Source organism: Camelus dromedarius, chromosome 5 (assembly GCF_036321535.1).
Source record: "Camelus dromedarius isolate mCamDro1 chromosome 5, mCamDro1.pat, whole genome shotgun sequence".
Classification (NCBI taxonomy): domain Eukaryota; kingdom Metazoa; phylum Chordata; class Mammalia; order Artiodactyla; family Camelidae; genus Camelus; species Camelus dromedarius.
The window spans coordinates 47,200,919-47,228,737 of record NC_087440.1 but is presented as its reverse complement, the minus strand read 5'-3'; the positions used below and the strand labels follow the sequence as shown (position 1 = coordinate 47,228,737).

Here is a 27,819-nt window from a genome sequence, read left to right as displayed (position 1 = left end):
ACTACAAAAAAATTGAATATAGTCCCCTGTGCTATACAGTAGGTCCTTGATGTTTATCTATTTTACATATAGATTAGTGTATATCTGTTAATCCCAAACTCTTAGTTTATCCCTCCACCCCTTTCTCCTTTGGTAACCATAGTTTATTTTCTATGTCTGTGAGTCTATTTCTGTTTTGTAAATAACATTTGTATCTTTTTTTAGATTCCATATATAAGTGATCTCATATTGTCTTTCTCTGACTTAATTTACTTAATATGATAATATGTAGGTCCATCCATGTTGCTGCAAATGGCATTATTTCATTCTTTTTATGGCTGAATAATATTCTGTAATATGTGTGTGTGTGTTTGTATATATATATATATATATGCCACATTTTCCTTACCCATTCATCTGTCAATAGATATTTAGGTTCCATCTATGTCTTAACTATTGGAAGTTGTGCTGCTATGAAGATTGGGGTGCATGTGTCTTTTTAAATTACAGTTTTCTCCAGATATTTGCCCACTGATCATATGATCATTGCTGGATCATATAGTAAATTTACTTTTAGTATTTTAAGGAACCTCCATACTGTCCTCCATAGTGGATGCACCAATTTAATTTCTGCGAAAAAAATAGTGTAGGAGGGTTCCTTTTTCTCCACACCCTCTTCCGCATTTATTACTTGTAGACTTACTGATGATGGCCATTCTGACCAGTGTGAGGTGATACTTCATTGTAGTTTTGATTTGCATTTCTCAAATAATTAGTGTTGTTGAGCATCTTTTCATGTGCCTGTTGGCCATCTGTATGTGTCTTCTTTGGAGAAATGTCTATTTAGATCTTCTGCTATTTTTTTGTTTTTTATTTCTTTGTTCATTTATTATTTTTCTTAAAGTGTAGTCAGCTTACAATGTTGTGTTAATTTCTGATGTGCAGCATAGTGATTCAGTTGTATATATAGGCTATAACAAGGTATTGATATAGTTCCCTGTGCTATAAGTCGGACTTTGTTTTTTATCTATTTTATATATAGTAATATGCACCTGCAAATCCCAAACTCTCAATTTATACCTCAACCCCCTTTACCCTCTGGTAACTGTAAGTTTGTTTTCTATGTCTATGAGTCTCTTTCTGTTTTGTAAATAAGTTCATTTGTATCATTTTTTTAGATTCCACATATAAGTAATATCATATGGTTATCATATATATGTGTGTGTGTGTGTGTGTATTTTTTTTAACATCTTTATCCAGTCGTCTGTCAATGGACATCTGGGTCACTTCCATATCTTGGCTATTGTAAATAGTGCTGCTATGAATATTGTAGTACATGTACTTTTTCAAACTATAGATTTCTCCAGATATATGCCAGAAGTAGAATTGCTGGAACATAGGGTAAGTCTATTTTCAGTTTTGTAAGGAATCTCCATATTCTTCTCCAAACTGCATTCCCAACAACAGTGTAGGAAGATTCCCTTTTCTCTACACCTTCTCCAGCATTTATTGTCTATCCACTTTTAAATGGTGGCCATTCTGACTGGTGTGTGGTGATACCCCATTGTAGTTTTGATCTGCATTTCTCAAATAATTAATGACATTGAGTATCTATTCATGTGCCTGTTGTCCATTTTTATGGAGAAATATTTGTTTGGGTCTTTTGTCCAGTTTTTGATAGGGTTGCTTATTTTTTGATATCAAGCTATATGAGCTGTTTGTGTATTTTGGAAATTAGTCCCTAGTTGGTCACATCACTTGCAAGTATTTTCTTCCATTCTATAGGTTGTCTTTTCATTTTGTTTATGGTTTCCTTAGCTGTGGAAAAGCTTTTAAGTTTAATTAGGTCTCATTTGTTTATTTTTGTTTTTATTTGCATTACTCTAGGAGACGGTTCAAAAAATATTGCTGTGATTTATGTCAGAGTGTGTTTTCCTCTAGGAGTTTCATAGTATCTGGTCTTACATTTAGGTCTTTAATCTATTTTGGGTTTATTTTTGTATATGGTGTTAGAGAATGTTCTAATTTGAGTCTTTCATATGTAGCTGTCCAGTTTTCCCAGCACCACTTATTGAAGAGACTGTCTTTTCTCCATTGTATATTCTTGCCTCCTTTGTCGTAGATTAATTGACCATAAGTGTGTGGGTTTATTTCTGGAATTTCTATTTTGTTCCATTGATCTGTGTGTCCATTTTTGTGCCAGTACCATATATTTTGATTACTGTAGCTTTGTAGTATAGTCTAAAGTTAGGGAGCATGATTATCCTAGCTCTGTTCTTCTTTGTCAAGATTGTTTAGGCTTTTCAGGGTCTTTCATGTTTCCATACAAATTTTAACATTTTTTGTTCTAGTTCTGTTAAAAGTGTCATTGGTGATTTGAAAGGGATTGCATTGAATCTGCAGATTTGGCCTTGGGTAGTATGACCATTTTAACAATACTGATTCTTCTAATCCAAGGACACAGTATATCTTTCATTTGTGTCATCTTCAATTTCTTTCATGAGTGTCTTAAAGTTTTTGGAGTACAGGCCCTTTGCCTCCTGAGGTAGGTTTATTCCTAGGTGTTTTATTCTTTTTGATGTGATGGTAAGTAGGATTATTTTCTTAATTTCTCTTTCTGATAGTTCATTGTTAGTGTATAGGAATGCAACTGTTTTCTGTATATTAATTTTGTATCTTGCATCTTTGTCAAATTCATTGATGAGCTCTAGTAGTTTTCTGATAACTTCTTTAGGATTTTCTATGTATAGATAGTATCATGTCATCTGCAAACAGTGACAGTTTTACCACTTCTTTTCCAATCTGGATTCCTTTTATTTCTTTTTCTTCTCTGATTGCTGTGGCTTCAATTTTCAAAACTATGTTGAACAAAAGTGGTGAGAGTGGGCATCTTTGTCTTGTTCCTGATCTTAGAAAAAAATAATTTCAGTATTTCAGCTTTTTGGGGGTTTCCATTTGCATGGAGTAACTTTTTCCACCCTCTCACTTTCAGCCTGTATGTCTCTAGCTCTAAAGTGGGTCTCTTGTTGACAGCATATATATGGGTCTTGTTTTTCTATCCATTTAGCCAGTCTATGTCTTTTGATTGGAGCATTTAATCTATTTACATGTAAGGTAATTATCGGTATGTATGTTCTTATTGCCATTTTGTTATTTGTTTTGGATTTGTTTTTGTAGGTCTTTTTTTCCCCCTTTTTCTTTATGTTCTCTTCTCTTGTGATTTGATGACCATCTTCAGTGTTATGTGTAGATTCCTCTTTATTTTTGTGTATATATTGCTTATAGATTTTTAGTTTGCAGTTACTGTGAGCTTTTGGTATAGAAATCTAAATATATATACCTGGTTGTTTTATGTTGCTGATCTCTTAATTTCAAATGTATTTTGGAGATCCTACATTTGTACTCTTCTTCCCTCATAATTACTGATTTTAATATCATATAGTACATCTAATTTATTTGTGTATCCCTTAACTGCTTATTGTAAATACAGATGATTTTTACTACTTTTGTCTTTTAACTTTCCTAATAGTTTGTGTGTGGATGATTTTCTACCTTTACCTTATGTTTGTCTTTACTAGTGAGCTTTTCCATTTCATAATTTTCTTATTTCTAGTTGTGGCCTTTTCTACGCAGAGAAATTCCTTTAGCATTTCTTGTAAAGCTAGTTTGGTGTGCTGAATTCTTTTAGCTTTTGCTTATCTGTGCAGCTTTAGATTTCTCTGTCAAATCAGAATGAGTGCCTTGCTTGATTATAGGTTTTTCCCTTTCATCAGTTTAAATATATCATGCCACTCCCTTCTGCCCAGCAGAGTTTCTGCTGAAAAATTAGCTGATAGCCTTATGGTAGTTCCCTTGTATGTTATTTGTTGCTTTTCCCTTGTTGCTTTTAATATTTTCTCCTTATCTTTAATTTTTGTCAATTTGATGGCTGTGTGCCTCAATGTGTTCCTCTTTAGGTTACTTAGGACGCAGCCCCACCCATCAGCAGACTTTCTGAGGCCTCAACTACCTCTAGACACACCCCTGGACATGGCACTGCCCACCAGAGTGCCAGAACCCAACTCTACCCAGCAGTAAGCAGGTACCGACCCCTCCCACCAGGAAACCTGCGCAAGCCTCTAGTCCATCCTCACTGACCAGGGACAGATACCAGAAGTAAGAAAACAATAATCCTATAACCTGTGGAAGTAGTTTGCAAAAACAAATCAGACTCTACTGTGGGACCAGCTGGACCCTGGCCTTTGGGACATGAGAGGGAAGTACACTGCTGGGATACATAGGAGCAAAATTAATCCAGAACACGCAATATTATGTTAACCCAACAAGGACAATGTTGGTTTTGACATTGACTTTTGTTATGAATTGACCCAAAATAGATTTTTAAGATACTACATAAAATGTCAGAAACTTGGTTGCAAAATACACTTGCAGTGTCTGACAGAATGCAGTTGGGAGGAACACCAGACCACAAAGAGATTTATTAACAATCTAGTTTTCAAACTACAGCAGATCTGATTAAAACTTATGTCAATATTTTTGCAAAGTGACTGTTTTTACTTCAATTTATTAAGTCTTAGAAAGATCAAACATAGTGGAGCAGAATAGACAAAAATGAACGCAAAGCAAGTTGAGATGTAAGGCAAGCAGCATTGTTTCTAATCACATACTTCCAATTACACGCAACAGATCTTCATCAATTCCTGTATAGAGATAGAGGCTGCTATAGGGGTTAGGTCTAAGAATGTGGAAAGTGTTTATTTATTTGGTAAGATGACCTGACTACAATTATGACTAATCATGTCAAACAAGGGGAATTATTCAATGACACTTTTGTATTTCAAAAGGACAATAAACCATAAAAAGATTTTAGAATATTCCTAGGTTAATGAAGCCATAATCATTGTTTAGATATATTTGTTACATTGTCTCCTGTGACTACATTTTTTGAAGTCTATTTTCTCTTCTTTAACTTTCCTTAGACTAAAGGAATATATTTTTGCACATCTTTTGACCAATCTCCATCTTTTTTAGAAAAAAAAATTTGTGGTGTATGTTAAAATTTTATTTATATTTTAAATCTATTATAATGCCATTTATAGTCTGCTTAACTAGGATTTCTCTTTTTAAAAGCTTCTATTTAAAGTTTTTATCTTCATTGGGGAATCCATTCCCATGTGGATATTCAGCATATTACATAGTGATTGCATCAAAAATGCATTTTATTTCACTTGACATATCTTTAGACCCAACGTTCTTTTATTTGACAAAATTTAGTTGGAACTATTTTCTGAAGTAGTTGAAAATCAAAATGTCTCAAGTTATTTGAGAAGGCAAATATGCTAAATATGTGTGTGTGTGTATACATATACATATATATTGATAATAGTCTCTTGTGGTTACTGAACACTAAGGACATAAGAAAGGAACTTATGTAGTTATGGACCACAGAACTCAACTTTTTCAAACAATATTAACTTTCTCTAAATTATATAAACATATATTGACAGGACATTGTTGTACATATGTTACCATTGAACATTGAAATGCTCCAACAATTGAAAATTGGATGCAGCATTCTGAATTCTGCAATATAACTGTCTTTTATAGTAGGATGAAACAAACAGAATTGAAAGTTCAAAAGCACCAACTCTAATTATAAGAAAGCAGCATTACTGAACTTCTGGGGTTTACTTGCTATTCCTCTGCTAGACAAGTGTTTTTTTCAACTTGATGTTTCAAACAGTAGATCTCTCACTTTCAGCTATTGTCCATGAGTGTATATCAGGTTAAAAAGTGCTGAGAATACCATTGATGGAATCTTGTAGGGAGAATTGGCTGTGATGTCATAGATCCTTGAGGGAAACTTCTAGAAGTTAGATTTAGTCATACCAGAGACTAAACAGGAAAGATGCTTACTAAGTAAGATGGGATCCAACGAGAGTGTAGTACAGAATGCAGTAATTTATGAATTACTTTTTTCCTGAGGTAGCTCAACAGACAACACTTAATGAGGAAGGCAAGGCTTAACTGTTTGGCACCCTTGTCATTCTTGATGAGTAATTACTTGAAGATTAATAAATTTGAAATCTACCAGTCTTAGAAATGGAAGAAAGTGACGAATCTGATCAGCCTATCTCAGCAGGGAGGCAAGAAATTCGAAAGAGGAGACGACCCAGCCAACCAATGATAGATAAATCCCAGCAGACTGAAGTGACAGAGAAAAAGAATCACTTGCCTGCACCACAGTCATCTGGCCCTAAAGCCATCCTAAGAATTGGTAATGTTCCTGTAAGCAAAGTCAGCTGTGACTCTTGTAGATTATCTTCTCAACTTCAGCAAACTTGGACAAAGAGAAAGCGTGTACAGGATATGACTGATAGATCTCTGCAGACAGACACTATCGCAGAAGAGAAAAAAGAAGAAATCAAGTCAGTCTGTGGAACAGTGGTACCTGCAGAAAAGCCAGCTGTTGTTGGAGAAGCAGCCCCTGAATATCCAGAGAGTATTCAGGAAGTAGAAATTCCACCAGACAGACACTCAGTTCAACTCAAAACAGACAGATCTCAGCAGACCACTTGTACTGGAGACTGGACAATGATGAACATTCCTCAAAAACAAACAGCAGACGAACAGCAGATGTACTTTAGTGAATTAGAAATAGTGTTTATTGGCAGGCCAAGTAATTCTTTTTCAAACTCAAAGGAAGGTGCACAGAAACGCAAATCCTCAGGGAAGATTTTTGTTAGCGAACATCCTGAATTTCAACCCATGACAAGTAGCAATGAAGAAATTAGTCAGGTAAGTTCCAGCAAAGCTTCACTTATTCAACATACCAAAAAAAGTGCTCCACTACTTTTAGAAGATGAACAAGATGTTCCAATTAAAGTACAGTCTCCTGCTGCAGAAAAAATCTCGGCTGAAGTGCAACTTCCACTAGCTGAGGAGACTACTGCAGAAGAGGTCCCTGCCGAAATTCAGCCTCCACCCGCTAAGGAAGCTCCTGCTGATGTACAGCCTGCCCTAGCTGAAGAGGTTCCTGGAGATGAGGGCCCTGCTAAAGCAGCGCCTATCCCAGCTGAAACGACTCTTTCAGAAGAGCCTCCTGCTGAAATTCAGCCTCCAGCAGCTGACGAGGCTCCTGTTGAAATACAGCCTACCCCAGCGGAAGACACTCTTTCAAAAGAGCTTTCTGCTGAAGTTCAGCCTTTATCAACTGAAGAGGCTCCTATACAAGAGGCCCCAGAACTTCCACCAGCTGAGGGAACCACTAACGAACTTCAGCTTTCACCACTTGTGGTGTCCACTGCAGAAAACGCCCCAGCTGAAGCTGAGCCTCCACCAGCTGAGCTGGTTCCTGATGAAGTTCAGTCTCCCCCAGCTGAGGAGGCCCCTGCAGAAGAGGCCCCAGAAGAAGTTCAGCTTCCATCAACTGAGGAGGCCCCTGCAGAAGAGGTCTCAGCTGAAGTTCAGTCCCCACCAGCTGAGGAGGCCCCTGCAGAAGAGGTCTCAGCTGAAGTTCAGTCCCTACCAGCTGAGGAGTCCCCTGCAGAAGAGGGCCCAGAAGAAGTTCTGTCTCTACCAGCTGAGGAAACCTTTGCAGAAGAGGCCTCCACCAAAGTTCAGCCTCCACCACCTGAGGAGCGCCCTGCAGAAGAAGCCCCAGAAGAAGTTTATTTTCCACCAGCTGAGGAGACCGCTAAAGAAGAGGTCTCAGCTGTAGTTCAGCCTCCACCACCTGAGGAGGCCCCTCCAGAAGAGGACCCAGAAGAAGTTCAGTCTCTACCAGCTGAGGGGGCCCCGGCTGAAGAGGCTTCAGCCGAACTTCAACCTCTACCTCCAGAGGAGGCCTTTACAGAGGAGGCCCCTCTTGAACTTCAGCCTCCACCAACTGAAGAAACTACTTCAGAAATGGTCCCTGTTGACAAACAGTCTTTCCAAGATGGAGAGTCCTTTATTACACAAATCTTTATAAGAGACACCTTTACTGAAGTTCCGTTTCCACCATCTGGACAAACCCCTGCAGATGAGGCTCTGGTAGAAATCGCGTCTAATGAATATCAGTCTCTCCAGACACCAGACATCCCGGTGGTAAAACTAGAATCATTGGTTTTCGAAAGTGAGCCAAAATCTGAAGAGCCTTTAAAACTGGATCCTCTTCCTGAAGATTCATCAAATCCCAAAAAGGAAGAGGTTTCTGTTCAAATAGAAGGTGTCATCCATATAGAACTGGAATAAGGGCCTCCTCCTGAGCTGTCGCCAGGTCTTAACTAAGCTAGTCATCAGAGGCTAGGGGGTTCTGGAAGTACATATCTTAGAGAAGGATAGGCCTTTGGAGGTAGCTTTGTGAACTGGGAAAGGAAAGGAAATCCTAAGATATGGACCACAGTTTGGAAAATGAGCAATAAAAACTAGTGATTTAAAATTAATGTGTTATTTTTATTCAGATATAGACTATACCTATTTTGAAATGAATTAAGTTTATAATTAAAATAATTAAAATATCCTTTCTACACTAAACCCTGTTGACAAGGGTAAAGTATTCTCTGCAGCCATATTTTCTTTTCTGTACACGTAGCTTGTAGTGGAAAAGGCATATTCTTTCCTGCAGTGTTTTCATTTTGTTTTTGAATGTATACCTTGGAATGGAATTGCTGGATCATATGGTAGTTCTATTTTTAGTTTTTTCCATACTGTTTTCCACAATGGCTGCATCAGTTTACATTCCCACCAACAGTGAATGATGTCTCTCTTATTCACATCCTCACCAACATATTATTGTGTTCTTTTTGATGATAGCCATTCTGAGAGGTGTAATGTAATATCTCATTGTGGTTTTAATTTGCATTTCTCAGATGGTTAATGATGTTGAGCATCTTTTCATATGCCTCTTGGTCATCTGTATGTCCTCTTCAGAAAAATGTCTGTTTAGTTTGTTTTTAGTGTGTAGAAGCTCAACTGATTTTTGTATGTTTACTTTGTATCCTGCAACTTTACTGAATTTGTTAGAATTGTTTATTCTAACCGTTTTTTGGTGGAGACTGTAAGGTTTTTTATATTAAATATCATGACATTTAATCATGTCATGACAGTTAATTCTACTTCTTTCATTGCAATTGTATACATTTTATTTATTTCTCTTGTCTGATTTATTTGCCCAGGACTTCCAGAATGTTGAATAAAATTGGTGACAGTGGACATCCTTGACTTGTTCCTGACCTTAAATATGATGTGATCTTTGGGCTTGCTGTATATGGTCTTCATTATGACCAGGTATGTTCCTTCTATACTGAATTTGCTGGAAGGTTTTTTTTTTTTAAATCATGAAAGGATGCTGATTTTGTCAAATGCTTTTTCTCCATCTTTTGTGATGATCATATGATTAGCAACTACTTATTTGTTTACTATAGTCCTCTGGGGCTCATAAACGCAAACCTTGTTGGCTTTCAGAACTAGGCAATTTGAAAATCCAACCATCTGATGATAGCCTTAAAAGTCGGGGCACTTGATTTATGGTCCAAACCCTTCGTTTCTAGGAAGAAGCTGGGAGTTGGAGCTTCCTTCCTGATTGTATGGTGCTGTGCCTGGGGATAGGATTTATGGCAAGAGTGTATCTCAGATTTTCCTACCTATTTCTAGTATTTTCTCATCAACTTGGTTATAGGAGTCCTACTCAGCTAATTTCTGAATTTCTCTCAGAGGGAATTGCTCTATGTGTAGCTGTATATTAGTTGCATCTGTGGGAGGAGGGAAATTCAGGAACTTCCTATGTTACTATCTTGGTCTGAACCCCAACTGGGACTTCTGCTGAGGAAAATCCCTGTGGGAAAGTTTTTACCTAAACATTCTGTTCCTTTAATATATATAGGGCTATTTGTATTATCTGTTATAACATTTCTTTTCCTCTTTTTTATGTTCATAGAGTCTGTAATGATATTCTGTCTCTAATTATGGTATAATTATTGGTCCTTATATCAGTAAATAGTGATAACTGATGTCTTCTTTCTCTGTCTCTATCTCTCTCTCTCTTTTTTTTTCCAAATCAATCTGGGTTGAGGTTTGATAAACCTTTCATTGATCTTCTTAAAGAATCATCTTTTGGTTTCATTGATTTCTCTGTGTCTATATATTTTGTATTTTATTGACTTCTGCTTTCATCTTTATTATTTCTATCTTACTGCTTCTACTTTCTTGTGTATACTTTTTCTATTTTTCAGATGGAATCTGATGTCATTGATTTAGTCTTTACTACTTTTCTAATATGGTCCTTTAGTGCTGTGCATTTCTCTCTGAGTACTATTTTAGCTGTATTCTATAAATTCTAATTCCTTGTGTTTTCATGGTCATTCCATTCAAATATTTTATAATTTTGTTTTTGATTTATTCTTTGACGTATAATATTAAACATGTTATTTGATTTCTAAATATTTGGTGATTTTTTTTCAGATTTCTTTTTTATATTGATTTTTCATTTAATTACTTTTTTTGTCATAAATTATACTTAGTCTGATTTGATCTTTTTAATTTATTGATACTTATGTCTAAGCATGTGGCCTATCTTGGTTAGTGCTCCATGCTGTGATATATTGTTTTTGGTTGGAGGGTTCTATAAATGTCAGTTTAAAAATTAAGAATTAGTTGATAGTGTTGCTTAGTTCTGTATCATTACTGATTTTAAATCCACCTGTTCTGTAGATCACTGAGAAAGGTAAGTTGAAATCCCTGACTATAACTGTGGATTTGTCTATTTATTTTTTTTTTGAAGTTTTATATGTTTTTGCATCATGTATCTTGAAACTTTGATATTAGCTGCATAAATGTTTAGAATTATTGTCTTATTTTATCCCTGTTAATAGCCTCTCCTCAGTAACACTGTCACTTGTCTAGTTTAGATCCTTAATATCCTTTGCTTTGCTTACTGTGGCCATTATCTGCTATTTCTATTTCAGTCTTTCTTCAAAATAATCTTTCCTGTTATTGCCAGAGTTATTTTTTAAAACACAGTTCTGTTCATGCAGCCATTTGTTTACAGAACAAAACTTATATTCCTTAAAAGAATATTCATGGTCCTTTACAACCTACTCTAACCTACTTATGTTACCCTCTTTGAGTATAAAGTAGAAGTTATGATCATGACTGCCAGTTTGTAAATCCTGCCTCCATCACTTATGAGCTGTTTAGCTAGTTCAAGTCAGTTGATCTCCCTGTGCCTCAGTTTACTTATCTGAAAAAAAAGCATAATAAGAACAATACTTAACCATGGGATTATCATGAGTCGCAAAATAATTAATCCATATTACCTTCTTTGATCAGTACCTAGTGTACACTAAGCAACAGATGCCAGTTCCGGCATTCATTGTTGTTACCTGCATACTTGTCTTGTGACATTTCTTTTAGTATCTAAGTTCCTGTCATAGCTAGCAATGATCGTTATACTGCAGCACCTTGTATTTGTTCATTGCATTTTAGTCATTTGTATCCTGGAGAGTCTGGGTCATATTTAAAGGTTTTATTTTAGCAGGGAGTCACCCTGTTTTGGTTTATTGGCATATTGGTCCTGGCCTACTTTTGTGGACTGTGGATCCAGTGAAAAGTTAATTTTCAAAGACTTTGTCATGTTATTTTGGTCTGTTATTTACCCTGAGACTTCCATTGGTTCTTGCTTGTGCCACCTATGGGAGCAAAAGGAGCTTCTCCTGGCCAGGTTGCCTAGTGCCTCTGGGTGGGAGAAAGGAGGTTCATTCTCACCAAGAAGAAGAGGCTTCCCTGACAGTTATGAGGCAGAATCCCCCTTGCTGGTACCCCCTGCCACTGTCTCTGTCTGGAGGATAAGACATCTCAGGCCTGTGGAGACAGAGGCTTCTAGGCTAGACATTACTGTGATGGAATTTCATCTTGTTGGTACCACTGGTGTCTCTAGGTGAGAAATGTGAGGAGGTCTCAGGTCTGACTGGAGAGGAGGGCACTTCCCTGGCTCATACTATCAGTGGGGCTCCTGATCCATCTCCCTGTCAGGTTCCCCCTGGGCTTGCCTAATCTTGATGGTACAGCTCCCTTCTGATCCCGGAGAGAAAGAATTCTACCTGGGCTGCCTTCTGTTGCTAGCTTGAGCATCAGGGAGCAGTGAGCCTGAGTCTGGCACTGGGAAGATGAGTCCCCAGAGCTCTTGGCTTTGAAGACCAGTGGGGATTAATTTGTTGAGCCCCTCAGGACTAGGGGAAATAGAGACTTCATTCTTAAAGGGCACATACAAAATCTTACGTGCACTGGGACCCAGGGAAAAAGCAGTAATTTGATAGGAGCCTAGGCAGACGTACCTGTGCTCTTGGAGAGTCTCCTGGATAGTCAGGGGAGGACTGTGGCTCACCCTGGGGATGTGGACATTGGTGGTAGCCTTTTTTGAGAACATTCTACCCTGTAAACGCTGTTGCTGGCAACTCCTATCTTGGTTCATTAGCAGTTTATCTGGCCCCACTCAATAGCCTATAGGCACTAGTGCTTGGACACCTCAGGCCAAACAATTAACTGGTCAGGATCATAGTGCACTCATCAGCAGACAGGCTGCCTAAGACTTCCTGAGCCCGCTGCTGCTTCTAGACACACCCCTAGACAAGGCCATGCCCACCAGAGGGCCAAGACCCAGCTCCACTCACCATTGGGCAGGCACTGGCCCTGCCTTCCAAAAAGCCTGCAGTAGCCTCTAGACCAGTCTCATACACTGGGGAGCAGACACAAAATGCAAATGCAGCCCACTCACCTTGGAACCAGCTGAGCCCTTGCCTTTCCACTAGTGGTACAATGCAAGCTTTGGGACACCCCGGGTCCCCAATCCCAACTGTGTCAGAAACTTCCGCTGCCCCAACAATGTGAAACAAGCTCTGGGATCTTTGCGACCTGCAGTCAGACTCCAGAATTAGCTCTGCCTGCCAAACTGGCTTCATCTACCAGTGGGTGGGCAATAGCCCTTGAGCCTTCAGGACCCTGACTCCACCCACCAGTGAGCCAGCACTAACCCTGGGGCCCCCTACGGTTCTGCAGCCAGATGCCTCATGACCAGGCCCCACTAAACAGCAGTCAGCAGCATCCACACAAGACAAGTCCTGGCAACCAACCAGGCTAGGGGCCAACCAAGCCCATGAAACACCAACATAAAAGAAGGACTCGTGCAGCCTTCTCAGGAGGAAACCCTAGAGCATATAGCTTAGATGATAAGAGGAGAATGCACTGCTGGGACAATAGGATGTCTCTTACAGAAGGCCACTTCACCAAGGTCAAGAAATGTAACTAACCTGCCACATACGTGAAAATAGAAATACCAACATAGACAAAATGGGACGGCAGAGAAATATGTTCCTGATGAAGGAAAAAAATAAAACCCCAAAGAAGAACTAAGTGAAGTGGAGATAATTTACCTGAGAAAGAGTTTAGAGCAACGATCATAGAGATGATCCAAGAACTGGGGAGAAGAATAGTTGCACAGAACAAGAAGTTAGACGTTTTTAACAAAGAGTTAGAAAATATAAAGAACTACTGAACAGAGATGAAGAATGTAGTAATTGAAAAGAAAAACACTAGAAGGACTCTATAGTAGAATAAATTATATAGAGGAACGGATCAGTGAGCTGGAAGACAGAGTAGTGGAAATCACTGCAACAGAACATAATAAAGAAAAAGAGTGAAAAGAAATGAGGACAGTTTAAGAGACCTCTGGGACAACATCAAGCACAATAATATTCACATTATAGGTGTCCCAGAAGGAGGAGAAAGGGCTGGGGAAAATATTTGAAGACATAATAGTTGAAAACTTTCCTAGCCTGGGAAAGGAAACAGCCTCCCAAGTTCAGAAAGTGCAGAGTCTTATATAGAAATTACCCCAAGAGGAACACACCAAGACACATAGTAATCAAATTGACCAAAATTAAAGATAAAGGGGTAATATTGAAAGCAGCAAGGGAAAAGCAGCAAATAACGCACAAAGGAACCCACATAAAGCTATCAAATGATTTTTCAGCAGCAATGCTGTAGGTCAGAAGCGAGTGGAACAATATATTTAAAGTGATGAAAGGGACAAAATCTACAACCAAGAGTACTCTACCCAGCAAGGCTTTCGTTCAGATTTGATGGAGAAATCAAAAGCTTTACAGACAAGCAAGAGCTAAAAGAATTCAGCACCACCAAGACAGCTTTATAACAAATGTTAAAGGAGCTTCTCTAGGCAGAAAAGAAAAGGCCATAACTAGAAAATTACACAATGAAAAAACTTACTGGTAAAGTCAAATAAACAGTAAAGGTGGAAATCCAGTATCCAAATAATGTCACAGAATAAATCATATTACCAGATTACTGCCTCATTTCCATTACTGTTGTGTTTTCTGAGCTGGCAGATGAGAAAAATGTGTTAGACTTAGTGTATCTTGACATTAGGATTTTATGAGGCTTCTTTTGATGACTGGAAAATATGGAGAACTCTAGGCTGGATATGACTTGATTTAGATGTTGTGTTGCTGAATTCACATGATAAAGTTTCAAATTAATGCACTGTTCTTGGCAGTGAAAAGAAATGAATTTGAGATTTATTATGGAGACACAAATGATGGCACTCAATCACTTACTGGATGCTAGTATCAGTGGGGAAAGGGACATTTCACCTGATTTCAAGTTTTGAAATCTAGGTATATGTGTATTCCATTCACTAAAATGGGAAAATAGACACAGAAACTCATGTTTGGGAAGAAAAGTTAGAGGTGACGATTTTAGGTTTGGTTATTCTGAGATTTAGGCGCTTGTGGGACATCCAGATGGAGGTGTTCAGTAGGCAACAGAAAATGTCTTCTATAGCTCAGGTGACATCAAACACCCTGTATGATGAGCAACAGTCACATTTAGGTCTAAGCAAGTGCCAAGAATTTCAGTTGTAGTAAAGAAAAAGGGGATACTACGTATCTCAAGGATAATAAATGACTGAGGAATAGTTTTTAAATGGGGGAGAATGAGAATATTTATGTTGTAAGGAGAAGATGCTGATAGATGGGAATATGTTAAGCTATATTTGAGGGTGTAATGAAAGAAAAAGAGGGCATAATTTAAAAAAGGAAAAAAGCAGTATCACAAGGCATAATGAAAAAGAATAGCTGAGGGAATGATATTCAGAGCACCTGATTAATGAAAATAGGTGTCTTAGAGGACTTCTTCCACTAAGACAACAGTAAGTAAAGATGTTGGAAGCAAGGAGCTAAAGCAGCCAGTTTGTGATTCATTTCTTCCCTGATTACCAGGGTGATGTTTCTGAGGGAAAGAAGAGAAGACTAGTGATCTAGTCTCATCTTCTTATAAACATGGTAAATACACTAAATCTATTTTTTAGGCAGAGAGTCCTTATCTATGGAATGCCCTTTAGAAGCTATCCCTGGCTTAGAATTGTTCATGGAAATGTATCTGGGATTTATGGATTTATGTGGTACAGCTCATGCAAAATGTCACATAAGTTCTGCAATTCTCTGGGGTATAAAATGGAGCTGTCTCATAATTGATCCCTCCTGATTACATAAGATAAGCCACAAGTATCACTTAGAGACCTCATCTTTTCTTCTGGGTGGAATGGCTCCTGTCCACTGTGGAAAGGAAGGAGCTGGGGAGCCACATAGTATAACCCAAACTTCACCTTCCTTGTCTGTGCCTTTTGATTGCTTATGTGTTTGACGGTATTACTAAAAATTGATACCATGTAGAATCCTTGACTTGAGTGGTTTTGATTTGATAATTTGATACTATGTGTTATGTCTGATGTTAACTTGGTGGATTGCAGACACAGTAGGCTTCTGTTTTCTCCATGAATTTTGAGCATGTTTAAATTAGTTAAGAGTAAGTGGATAAGATGATATAAATAGAAGGTTGAATAAATATTTTGACTAGTATCTGTAGGAGAAAAGAAGGGGAACTTGACTGAGAAAATGTAAAATGATTGCAAAAAGGGATTGAGATCTAGCTAGAGAATGGGCAGGTGATGTGTAATTAAGAACAGCTAGGTTGCACTAACAGAAACAGGCTATCTAGAATGTGAGGGAGGTGCCTGCCCTGCTCCACTCTGCACTAGAAAGCTATATTTCTTCTGGGCTGTGATTCTAGAACTAGAAAATAATTATGGGAGTCCAAGCAGATGTTAGAGGCATGTTTTTCACATGTTGAGCAGTGGAAAGATTGGAGATATTACCTGAGAATAAAAGAAGACCTCTGGAACAGGCCTCAGATGATTGAACTAGAACCAATGATTGGAACCATTTTATGACAATTTAATGATTTAATGAGATTTTTTTTAAAAAGCTGCCCAAAAGCAGAAAGTACAACCATAATTTGGAGATTTTACCACTCACTAGACATTTTACTAAAGCCGGACTGGGGTAAGGTCCCCAAATGTGTATTTTTTTTAACCTTCCCAGTATATAATCTGTCACGTAGTCAGATTTGGGATTACTGAGCTGGTTACTGTAGTGAATATTTCAGCCTCTGATCGTTGAATTAGATGATAATAGAGATCCTAAGCTGAGATTGTGTGAGTCTGCAGCTGACCATATATAGAGACCAACAGGAGTTATTTTCAGTAAGTACTGTCCCCTTATGTAGGCTTTTATTATAGCTTTATGAAATAGTTGGATTCAGAATGATTCACTTATTTTCTGTCACTGCGCAACATGGTCTGCCCATTGCTTAAGAAATATGACTCACTTATGAGATCTTAATCAGATGGTGGGAAGCCTGACACAAGTGAAGCTACCTAGATACTCATCAGTGTTGTGTTGAGGTGTGTCTGAAGTACTTGAGTCAGAAGCATTAGCAGGAGTGCACTTCAAGGCTGAGATCTTGTGCCCTTGAGAATTCTAATTTTGGAAGGATTCAGTCCTGCCAGAGGATGGAGTTTGCCATGGGTCCTGGTCTGCCTTTCTTCATTGTCTCTATTTACCATTATGTTAATGTTTACACATCTGGATGTAGAATCCAAAGGAGTGGCTGAGAAATTTCTCTCTGCAATATCCATGAAAGGGAAATTTACTGATGACAGTTCTCTCTACAAAGTATGTTTTCAACAGTTCTAGGGACAATACTTTCACAGAGAAGAGGTCAAGTACTTCCTCCCATGGTATCCTATAGATGTCATCATTTTCGTAACCAAAAATACAAGGAGCCCTGCTCCTGTGAGGCCTGATGTGCTGAATTTAGCTTTTAACATTTTTTTTTCTTTTAGTTATGTCATCCTCATGAAAGGATGCTGCTTTTCCTATAAGCTGTGATCACAGATCCTGGTTTTTTAGATACTCTCTTAACCAGTGTTTCCCAAACATGTCTGATGATAAGAGTCATCTGGGAACACTTGTTAAAAACACAGCTTCTCAGGTCTCACCCATGAAAATTCTGATTCAGTGACTCTAGGGTAGGTTTGATAATCTGTATTTTTAACAAGGTCTGCAGATGGCTCTCCAGGTTAGCAGTTCCGAAAGGTGGCTTCTAATTAGCATCCTCTAGAGAATGGATACACATAAAGATTCTTAGGTCCCAACTCATAAATACTGATTAAGAGTTTCTGAAAAAGGAGTTTGAGAAATCTGTATTTTCAGTTACCCCAGAGGAGTTGTGTATTTATATATGAAGCTTAAATACCTTAGGATTTTACTTCAAATAAGGGAGTATTTGATTTGGACCTGTAGGTATGGTTGCCCTATTATATATGGAAATAGTGCTATCTTTAGAATGAACCAAAGTGAAATCTTCCTGAATTGATGTCATTGACAAAAATTTAGTTTGACTGAAACTATACATCTCTAGAGTGTGATTTCTCAACCTCAGCACTAGTGACGTTTGAGGCTGGACAGTGCTTTGTTGTGGGAAGTTTCCCTGTGCCTTGCAGAATGTTTATCAGTATCTCTGACTTCTATGCACAAGATGCCAGTATTATCTCCTCACACTTATTACAACCAAAAAATATCTCTAGACAAGGCCATGTCCCTGGGGGCACAGTCACACTCAGTCAAGTACCACTGCTCTAGAGAAAGGGTAGAGCACTGATGGTAATTTAAACAAACTTTGAAAGTCTTCATACTGTAAATAACAAGAGCTGCAGTAATCACCTGGTCTTTCATCCTGTGGCCTCTCCAGGTGTTCCAGAATATGATAGAGCCTCTCAGGCTTGATCTTGGTGGGATATCAATGTTGCCAAATATAGAAAGAGTGGGATATTGTTTCTTGAATTAAAAAAAAATCTGTAGGTTAGGTGTTACTGGACTCTGGCCTGGATCTTTCTATTTAGACCAATTCATCATGATTTTATAAAAAGAAAAAAACCTCAATAATAGTGTAACCCTTTTAATACGCAAGAACCTTGAATATTTAGGTAGGTCTTATGGGCATGGCCTTTATATCTATCTTCAACCAAACAAGCATTAGGTACTTGGAGGTATTTTTTAATTAGGTAACTTCCAATTGTAATAAAAATGTATGATTGATAGAACAGTAATGTTTTAAAAGTGTTCAATGATTTGCTTATTTTATCTTTTATTTTGAAGACTTTATCGCAAAGAGTAAATTCTTAGTCAAGATTTGTCATTTATATGAACTTAAGTAATACGCTTTTATTTTACTCAGAGTTAGCAAACTACAAAGGTTGAGAGGACAGTCCCTAATACTACTCTTACTTCTGACCCCTATTTCAAGTTTTGGGGTGAGCTTTAAGTGACACCTTCAGGTTTGATAATTCACTAGAAGAACTCACAGAACTCACTGAAAACTATTAAACTCACAGTTACGGCTTATGACAGTGAAAGGATACAGCCAGAGGGAGAGACCCATAGGGCAGAGTCTGGGTAGTTTTCAGATGGGAAGCCTCCTTTGTCCTCTGGATATGTTACCCTTCTAGAATTGCTGTGTAACAATATGCACAAAATATTGCCAACCAAGGAAGCTCACCCAAGCCTCAGTGTTCAGGTTTTTATTGGGGGCTCCATTACATTGGCACAATTGATTGATTGATTGATTGATTGCCCATGTGTTTGACCTCAGATGCTAGATGGCAGATGCCACATGACCCAAACCTCACACCCTAAAACATGGTTGATCTTCCTGGCATAGCCAATCCCCAACCTAAGACTGTTGGGTGTAGCCAGCCTCACCCTAAAATATGTCATGGTCAGCCCCTGCCCTAAACAAAGACACCCCTATCAGATATTGAGGGCAATATGTTGAGGGCAAAGTCCAGACCTCTCTTTGGGTAAAGCCAAATTCTTTACTACACATATTTGAGCAATAGAAACCTACTTACAGAGACTGAGTTTGACATATATATGTGGTAAATTATTAAGGATTCAGTATGCTTCAGATATTTTTACATATATTATTTTTTAAAATCCTTAATCAATTTATAATATAAACAATAGTATCAGAAGATTATAAGCACAACAATTTGACCTCATGTGTTTTATTATTATTTTGATTTTTTAAATTTAAGCTCAAATTTAGATTAAAGTCTTCCTTTTAAATAGTAGTAAAATTTGCCTATTATGCAACATATGACTTGTCAAACCAAAGTCTTCCATTTCCTGAGACCATTGCTTCTCCTTTCCCATCCCTCACTTGATTATAGTTATAATTTTTTAAACATTTTTTATTGATTTATAATCATTTTACAGTTATAATTTTTTTAAAGTTAACTTTAAAAATTTCAAATTATTGTAAGTAACCTGATCCAAATCACACAGCTAGTACTTAATAAGCCAAGATTCAAACCTACTCTTTAGGTCCCCTGATTTCCCATTATTCCAAAGCTATATTATGTCATGGAAGGTAGTATTATTCATAGGATCCTTCAATTGGCTTAGAACACATTGGAAAATATTTCCAGTGATCTGTGAGGATTCAATAAATGCTTGCAAAGGCTTCTGGTAGCCTGTCATGATAAATGAAATTGAGAAGCATGTTGTTTCTGTGTCTAAAATGAAAGTCCATGTGGCAAAACAGAAAATTTGTTTCAGCTAATGGTTCATGATTTTCCTGTTCATTGAAGAGGCTGCTTTACCATCTCAGAGACTGAATAAAATTTGGGTCATGATGGTCCCTTTTTCAAAAGAGCACAGTCTTACCAACTTCTTAACTGCCAACAGTGTATTTTTGTTCTTCCACTGACACTTAGGCACGTTAACATTAGGAGGATTATTCTAGTTTATATCAATGTTATGGAACATTTCAGCTAAATCTAAAATGCTCTTAGAACTTGGAGAATCATTTGTGACTTAAAAAAAAGTCTTGGTCTTGCTATTTAAATAATGATAAAATTTGCTTATTACTTGTCAGACCAAAATGTATTCCATTTTGCAAAAGCAAATGTCCTCCTCTCTTCTCCTGTACATAAACTATGATGATAATCTCCTTGTACAGTTTTGTAGTTAAAATTATTGAAATTATTCTGGCCCATCAGTCCTAGTAGCTGTTGAGTGACTTGGATAGTTTTAAGACATGCACAAAAGAGGTTTACTAATGGGCAGATAACCCCTGTAGATTAAGTTGAAAAAAAAAATCACAATGGTTCCTAAGTATCAGAGGTCATAAATAACACTGTTGAAAACCTTCTTGGTGACATGCAACCTCGGTGTCTTTGAAATATCTAATTCTGCAAGCATTGTTTGTCATAGCTTCTTTAAGAAATAGCTTTCTCAGATATGCAGGGCTCCTTGAACACTGCCACAGGTAAAAGGGATACATTAGGCATGAATATTAAGATAGTAATAATAATACCTTATGTTGCACAATTCTTTGCATTTTTCAGAATATTTTGAATATAGCTAGTCAACAAGAAAGAACAGTAAAGAGTTGTCACTGAGACTTTTAAGCTGGTTGTCTTTGATGCCTTGTTCAGCATCCTGCAGTTGTTTTAGCATAGGGATGTTTCAGAGGAAAAAGTGTCTGGCCTCCTGAAGAGATAATTTTTGTAGTTTCACTACCAGAAAACTTGTGCTTTGTATCCCAAATCACAGAATTTTCCTGAATTCTTTTTGTCTCTCACCAGTAAGGAAGAAATGCAGAAGGAAGGAAGTATGTAACCAACAATGACGGTGATAAAATGGAGAGGCAGTCAGGGTAGAATCCTTCCCTTAAATTCTGGTTCAGGGGTCAGATTCACTTGAATTATGTCAGGCACTTATTAAAAATACAGAATACTAAAGATGGGACTCAACGAATCTTTTATTTAATAAGTGGCTCCAGGTGATTCTCATGTGCTTGCAGATTTGAGAACCACTGCCTCAGTGAATCACATAACCTGAGAATTCTTTTTAGGGAGCAAACCTATCCACAATGAGTGAAGAGCTTAAGTTAGTAGATAGCCAGTATAGGGATGGGAATACTTGATATTAAAATTAAGAGGCGTAGAACATGGAGGTCACCTCTGTTGAGATTGGGGGTATCCAAAAAGAGCTTTATACTTCCTACACCACAGAGAAGCATTTGCTAGAAGAGGAAATTGGCATATCCACATGATATAGTCAGAAGTGTCCCTCTTTCTTATCTGGGTTTAGAGCATAGGGCAGGAGCTTCAGCCTTTTAGGTACCATGATTGACTGGAGATCTTGATAAAATTGCTCCTGTGAAACATTGAGAAATCATGGGACATCATTGAGCTTCCAGGGACTGTAAAGTCATGTAGAAAATTTTGGTAATGCCTATTGTAGATCATATGATTTTTCAGCACTTTGCTCCTTCTTTCTTTTAATTTAAATTTACAATGTTAATTGTATGTTTGAATGCTACAAATGTTAGGCTGTCTAATAGGTTATATTTCCCTATGTTTCTAGATGGGGGCTCATACTAGTATATATGACAATTTCTCTTTGTCATCATGTAACCCAGCTCCATCATGCATCTGGCTAAAGGTTTATATATATTATATAATTTGATTCTTATAGCTCTGAAATTGTACTTTACAGGAACCTAGATTTGACTGCATGAGCCATGAACTCAGTCACCTTGTACTGGGGATACAGAGATAAGGGATTAGTCCCTCTTACTGAAATGGGGGGAAAATGAATAAATGCACTATTACTGTACAATATGATGGGAACTATGAAAGAGGTTAATGCAGGTCACCATGAGCTCATAGAGAGGTTACCAGGTCACTCTGGAGACAGAGTAGGGAAGGATTTCATGAGGAGGTGTCTCACAAAGGGATATGCTAGCCAACAGGCACATGAAAAAAATGCTCAATATCATTAATTATCAGATAAATGCAAATCAAAACTACAATGATGTATCACCTCACACCAGTCAGAATGGCCATCATTAAAAAATCCACAGATGATTAATGTTGGAGAGGGTGTGGAGGAAAGGGAACCCTCCTATGCTCTTTGGTGCAGCCAATATGGAAAACAGTATAGAGATTCCCCAAAAAACTAAAAGTAGACTTACCATATGATCCAGCAATCCCTCTCCTGGGCATATATCCAGAGGGAATTCAAATTCATAAAGATACCTGCACCTCAGTGTTCATAGCAGCACTATTTACAATAGCCAAGACATGGAAACAACCTAAATGTCCATTGACAGATGACTAGATAAAGAAGATATGGTATATATAGACAATGGAATACTATTCAGCCATAAAAAAGTCATTTCCAACAACATTGATAGAACTGGAGATTGTGATACTAAGTGAAGTAAAACAGAAAGAAAAAAAAATACCATATGATATCACTTATATGTGGAATCTAAAAAAAGACACAAATGAACTTACTTACAAAACAGAAACAGACTCACAGACAGAAAACAAACTTATGATTACCAGGGAGGAAGAGGGTGGGAAGGGATAAATTGGGAGTTCAAGATTTGCAGATACTAACTACTATATATAAAATAGACAAACAAGTTTCTACTGTATAGCACAGGAAACTATATTCAATATCTTGTAGTAACCTATCATGAAAAAGTATATGAAAAGCAATATATGTATGTAGATGTATGACTGGAAACATGATGCTGTACACCAGAAATTGACACAACATTGTAAACTGACTACACTTCAATAAGAAAAAAAAAATAGAGATTGCTAAGCATAGAGGTTTCCTAGGCAAATGAGGGAGTGGTGCTGGTTTTCAGCCAGAAGGAGCAACATGAGAGGTAAGGTAGCAGGCGATAGAGAGTACACAACATCCTGCATCTTTGAATAGTTCAGTTTGTTGGGGCATAGATTTTGAGGGTAAGAATGGTGAGAGATGCTGCTGCTGGAGAAGTAGACAGCAGGTTTTGAAAGGCCTTATTTACCATCATAATAAATTTGGATTTTTATCATGATGCTAGTGGATGCCTCCTGAAGGATTTGAATCAGGAAGTTTAACAATGATTAGATGTGCAGCTTAGAAAGAATTTCTCTGATGGCATTATAAAGATTGTATTTCAGTCAGAGGATTGGGGATATAGGGATACTTATTGGATGGCCACTGAAATAATTCAGATGAGAAATGAGGATGGAGGTAAAGCATTGACAGCAGGAGTAAAGAAGTTATGAGAGTGACCGGCTATTCAGGAGAGGGAATAGACAGGATTTGTTGGTAGACTGGATAGGGGTGACAGAAAAGAGAAGGGTTTATGAATACTGTGAGGATGGAGGTGTCATAAGATGGGAAATCATGGTAAGATTAGCAGGTTTGGAGTAAGAATATAAATTGAATTGGAGGCATGTTGAATTTTAAATGCTTATGTAATATTCATATGGTGATGAGAACTTCATGAGATCATCTGGGAAGCAGAGGCACTGTGTAACAAACATAATGACGGTGACTGTGCCAACAGAGAGTTAAACTGCTGTAGTAGCAGTGGATTTTGTCAAAAAGGCAGTTTTTCTTTGGTTTTAATTTTTGATTTTGGTGAAGAATTGCAAATTTTACAGTGATACTGGACACAAGGAACAACGGCTTCTGCTTCACAAGTTTGCAGCTCATTTAATACATTGCTAGGTTTTTGCTGTATCTGGTGAACAAAAAATTTTTCTCTGAGAAGTTGTGTTGCTTGCCTTGGGATGGTGAACGAGGTTTTCATAATTGAGTGCAAATAATTAAAAGAAAAAGAGAAGAGAGGAAAGGAACAAGGTAAAAATCAAACCAACAGAGAAAGACTTCCAATTGCTCCAGGCAACATCTAAAAAGATGGACAAGGTGGCTCTGTAGCGCAATGGATAGCACATTGGACTTCTAAAAAGATGGACAAACCAGAGTAGCATATTGTAAAGACATCTAAGAGGAGGAGAACATATCAGAGATACTAGTCAAAACAACAGACAAACCAAGGAAAATAAAAAGTAAGTAATACCGACTTTAGTTAGTTACACAGCTTTAGTATGTGAGATTTTAGTAAAAGTAGGCTCACTGAGTGATATGGGGAAAGAGATCAAACTACTTAGATGAAGAAGAAAATATGGCTTAATTAAGAAATGACCAAGACAGTCTTAATGCTCTCCTTAATTTAACTAAACTTTAGACAGGTTTCTTCTTGACTGCCATTCTCTTAGGATATTTATAAAACCATTAGCAATTGTAAATTCTTTCTCTGCTCTTTCTAGATGTAAATCTTTCAGCCTCTAATAAGTTTTACAACGTAGGAATGTCTTTATGAAGGACTTAGGAGCCATCCCTTTGAAATTTGATTAAGGAAGACAGTCCCCTATTTTTCAGTCTCTCTGGGAGGATAGAAGCCTAACTTTAATTAGCATCAATTAGCAAACACAGATGGCTTAATCAAATTGACCAACCTCCTCACTCCCCAGTGTCTTCCAGGACTATCGCACTGACTTACTCAATGCTTAAAAATCCTCCTCCTTTTATTTCATTGGAGTTCAGTATCTTTGTCCCATTCCAGTAGTCTTGATACCTATTGTAATTATCTTGAATCAAGTCTTCCTTGCCTGTTTAACTCCACTATGGGCAATTTTTCTTTAACAGAAGTAACAGAGAAGGTAGATTTTTCTTTCAGGAAGCATAGCAGTGAAGGCAAGAAAGAGGGTATAATGTGAGGAAGACTTAGTGTCAAAGACTTGCTGTTTACAAAGACAAGTGAGACATGGCCATGTTAATATATCTGGATGATAGAGCTACACCTGTAGAGCTATACCTTCTAACTCCCATCTTGGGTCTTCATGCTTGACTCAATGTCTTGGAACTCTTGACTTTTACCTCTGGCTTGGTATCTGGAGTCCAACTATTGGCTGATGAATTCATTGATAGTATTTATATCACTCCCACACTTGAGTTGGCTATCTTTTAAAAATATACAGTTGTCCCTCAGCACCCTCATTCATCCCAAACCCATGTGTCCTGCATGTTTAAAGAACTGCTTATCAAATTTAACTGACAGTTGGCTGAATCTGCAGATGCAGAAGCTGAGAATGTGGAAGGCCAACTAACTTGTATTTCTTGTTTTTAATCTCAGACCAGTCCTCTACTCTCCAACACGACAGAATTGTTAGTCTCTCCTCAAGCACTTTCCCTTTCTCTGAGTTTATTATACTCCACAACTGTCATATTCAGAATTATACCTTTAATATTTAACATTAAAACCATATAATTAACATGAAAATATATATTAATGTGAGCTTAAAGTGATTGCTATATTTTATCTGATAGTGTACTTTTTTTCACTCATCATCCATCCATCCATTCAGATAACTAACAAATATTTATTTTGCCAGGTACTATGTTTGGCTCTGGAAATATAGAAATGATTAATAATACTATACAAAATCTGTTGAGTATGTGTTATGTGCCAGATGTTATGCTAAGTATTTTACATGCATTCATTCATTTATTCCACAAAGCTCTAATAATAATAATAAGTTATATTAAGGAATTGGCTGGCAAGTCAGAAAACTGCAGGACAGGCTAACAGATTGGGGACCCAGGGAAGAGTTGATGTTATAGCTCAAGTCCAAAGACAATCCTGAAGCAGATTTCCCTCTTCCTTTTTGGTCATCAGTCTTTTTTTCTTGAGGCTTTTAACAGATTGGGTGAGGCCCACTAACATTATGGAGAGTAATCTGCTTTACTTAAAGTCTACTGATTTAAATGTTAATCTCATCTAAAAAATAACCTCTACTGTGATATCTAGACTGTTAGTTGACCAAATATCTGGGTGCTATACATAGCCAGGTTGATGCATAAAATTAATCATTACACTGCTTTACATGTATTATATCTTTACATCTTTTAAGAATCTTATGAGGTATTATTATCAATGCTGTTTTACAGATGAAGAAATTGGCTAGAGGACAAGTGGTTTTCCTTGGAAGAGTTAGTAAATTATAGGACAGGTATTTAAACAGGTGATCTAATTCAAAGCCAACACTCAAAATTACAAACTTTCCACTTGCAGATGAAGAAATTAAGGAACAGAGAGGTGAAGTAACTTTCCCATGTTATTACATTAGTAGGTAATGGATTCAGAATTTGCAGTCAAATGCTTTTCCACTGAGCTATACCCCCATGCCAGGATTCCGAATTTGAACTCATATCTGACTGTAAAATCTCTGTTGTTAATAACTACACAATAAATGTTAATATTTAATCCCTAGGCAGTTCTCAGTCTATGGGGAATCATATGTGAAGACAAATAATTTGCATTAATAGAGAGGGAATAATTAACTCTATTTGGAGAATCTTCCAGGGGAAAAAAGGCTTTGAAATTAGTAAGCCATTTTAAAAAAAATTTCAGAGTTATTTATTTAATTGTTTATAGTTGAAATATAGTTAGTTAACAATGTTATGCGAATTTCTGCATAAGTTTTCAGTCATACATATACATACATATATTGCTTTTCATATTGTTTTTCATTTTCGTCATAGGTTACTACAAGGTATTAGATATAGTTCCCTGTGCTATACAGTATAGACTTGTTGTTTATCTATTTTGTGTATAGTAGTAGCTGCGAATTTCAAAATCCCAATTTGTCCCATCCCACCCCTCTTCCCCTCTTGGTAACCCATAAGACTTTTTTTCTATGTCTGTGAGTCTGTTTCTGTTTTGTAAATACATTTGTGTCTTTTTTTTAGATTCCACATGTAAGTGATATCATACGGTATTTTTCTTTCTCTTTCTGGCTTACTTCATTTAGTAAGACAATGAAGGTATGTCCATGTTGCAGCAAATGACATTATTTTATTCTTTTTATGGCTGAGTAGTATTCCATTGTATACATATACCACAACTTCTTTATCTAGTTATCAGTTGATGGACATTTAGGTTATTTCCAAGTCCTGGCTATTGTAAATAGTGCTGCTATGAACATTGAGGTATATGTATCTTTGTGAATTAGAGCTCCCTTCAGATGTATGGGCAGGAGTAGGATTGCTGGATCATACGGTATGTTTATTTTTAGTGTTTTAAGGAATCTTCACACTGTTTTTCATAATGGCTGCACCAAACTACATTCTAAGCACATTCTAGAAAAGATTATGGCAGGTGAAGGGTACTGAGTATAAAATAGCTAGGGGTATTTGGAAAAGTGGAAGCATTTTGGTATTGCTTCCTCCAGTATGAAGTCCCTGTGGATGTTAAGATGGGTAGAGTTGGAGATCAGGAGATGAGGATGGCCATCCCACCCAGTTGGGTGGGATTGGATTTTATTTTGTGGTTGGGAGGAAGCCACGAGGAATTTTGAACATGGGAGAGGTATTAGTAGACTTTAGTTTTCAAAAAAATTTGTGAAGGACTTTGAAGTAGACCAAAAACATTATGAGATGTCTTCAATCAAGATATATGTGTTGTCTAGAGCACGCACTTCTCAGTTATATGATTGTATGGAGTTTGCATCTTTCATTATCTGAG

General features: G+C 37.3%; 1 protein-coding gene and 1 long non-coding RNA gene across 2 annotated transcripts in view; both read left to right on the top strand.

The window, feature by feature from the left end:
- The window catches only part of LOC116153535 (uncharacterized), a 795,234-nt gene that overhangs the window by 272,831 nt on the left and 494,584 nt on the right, over window positions 1-27,819 (top strand). Inside the window, exons 7-8 of the long non-coding RNA XR_010380957.1 lie at window positions 3,936-4,134; window positions 9,138-9,249. This is a non-coding gene — a long non-coding RNA (uncharacterized LOC116153535). The remainder of the gene's footprint in view (window positions 1-3,935; window positions 4,135-9,137; window positions 9,250-27,819) is intronic.
- Window positions 5,898-8,324, top strand: FSCB (fibrous sheath CABYR binding protein). Its single transcript, XM_031453649.2, has one exon. It carries the CDS (start codon window positions 6,082-6,084, stop codon window positions 8,212-8,214), a length of 2,133 nt encoding a protein of 710 aa, XP_031309509.1. The 5' UTR covers window positions 5,898-6,081; the 3' UTR covers window positions 8,215-8,324.

What these genes read in the sequence shown, in the direction of transcription:
- FSCB (XM_031453649.2), top strand. Translation starts at nt 6,082, where the DNA reads ATGGAAGAAAGTGACGAATCTGATCAGCCTATCTCAGCAGGGAGGCAA.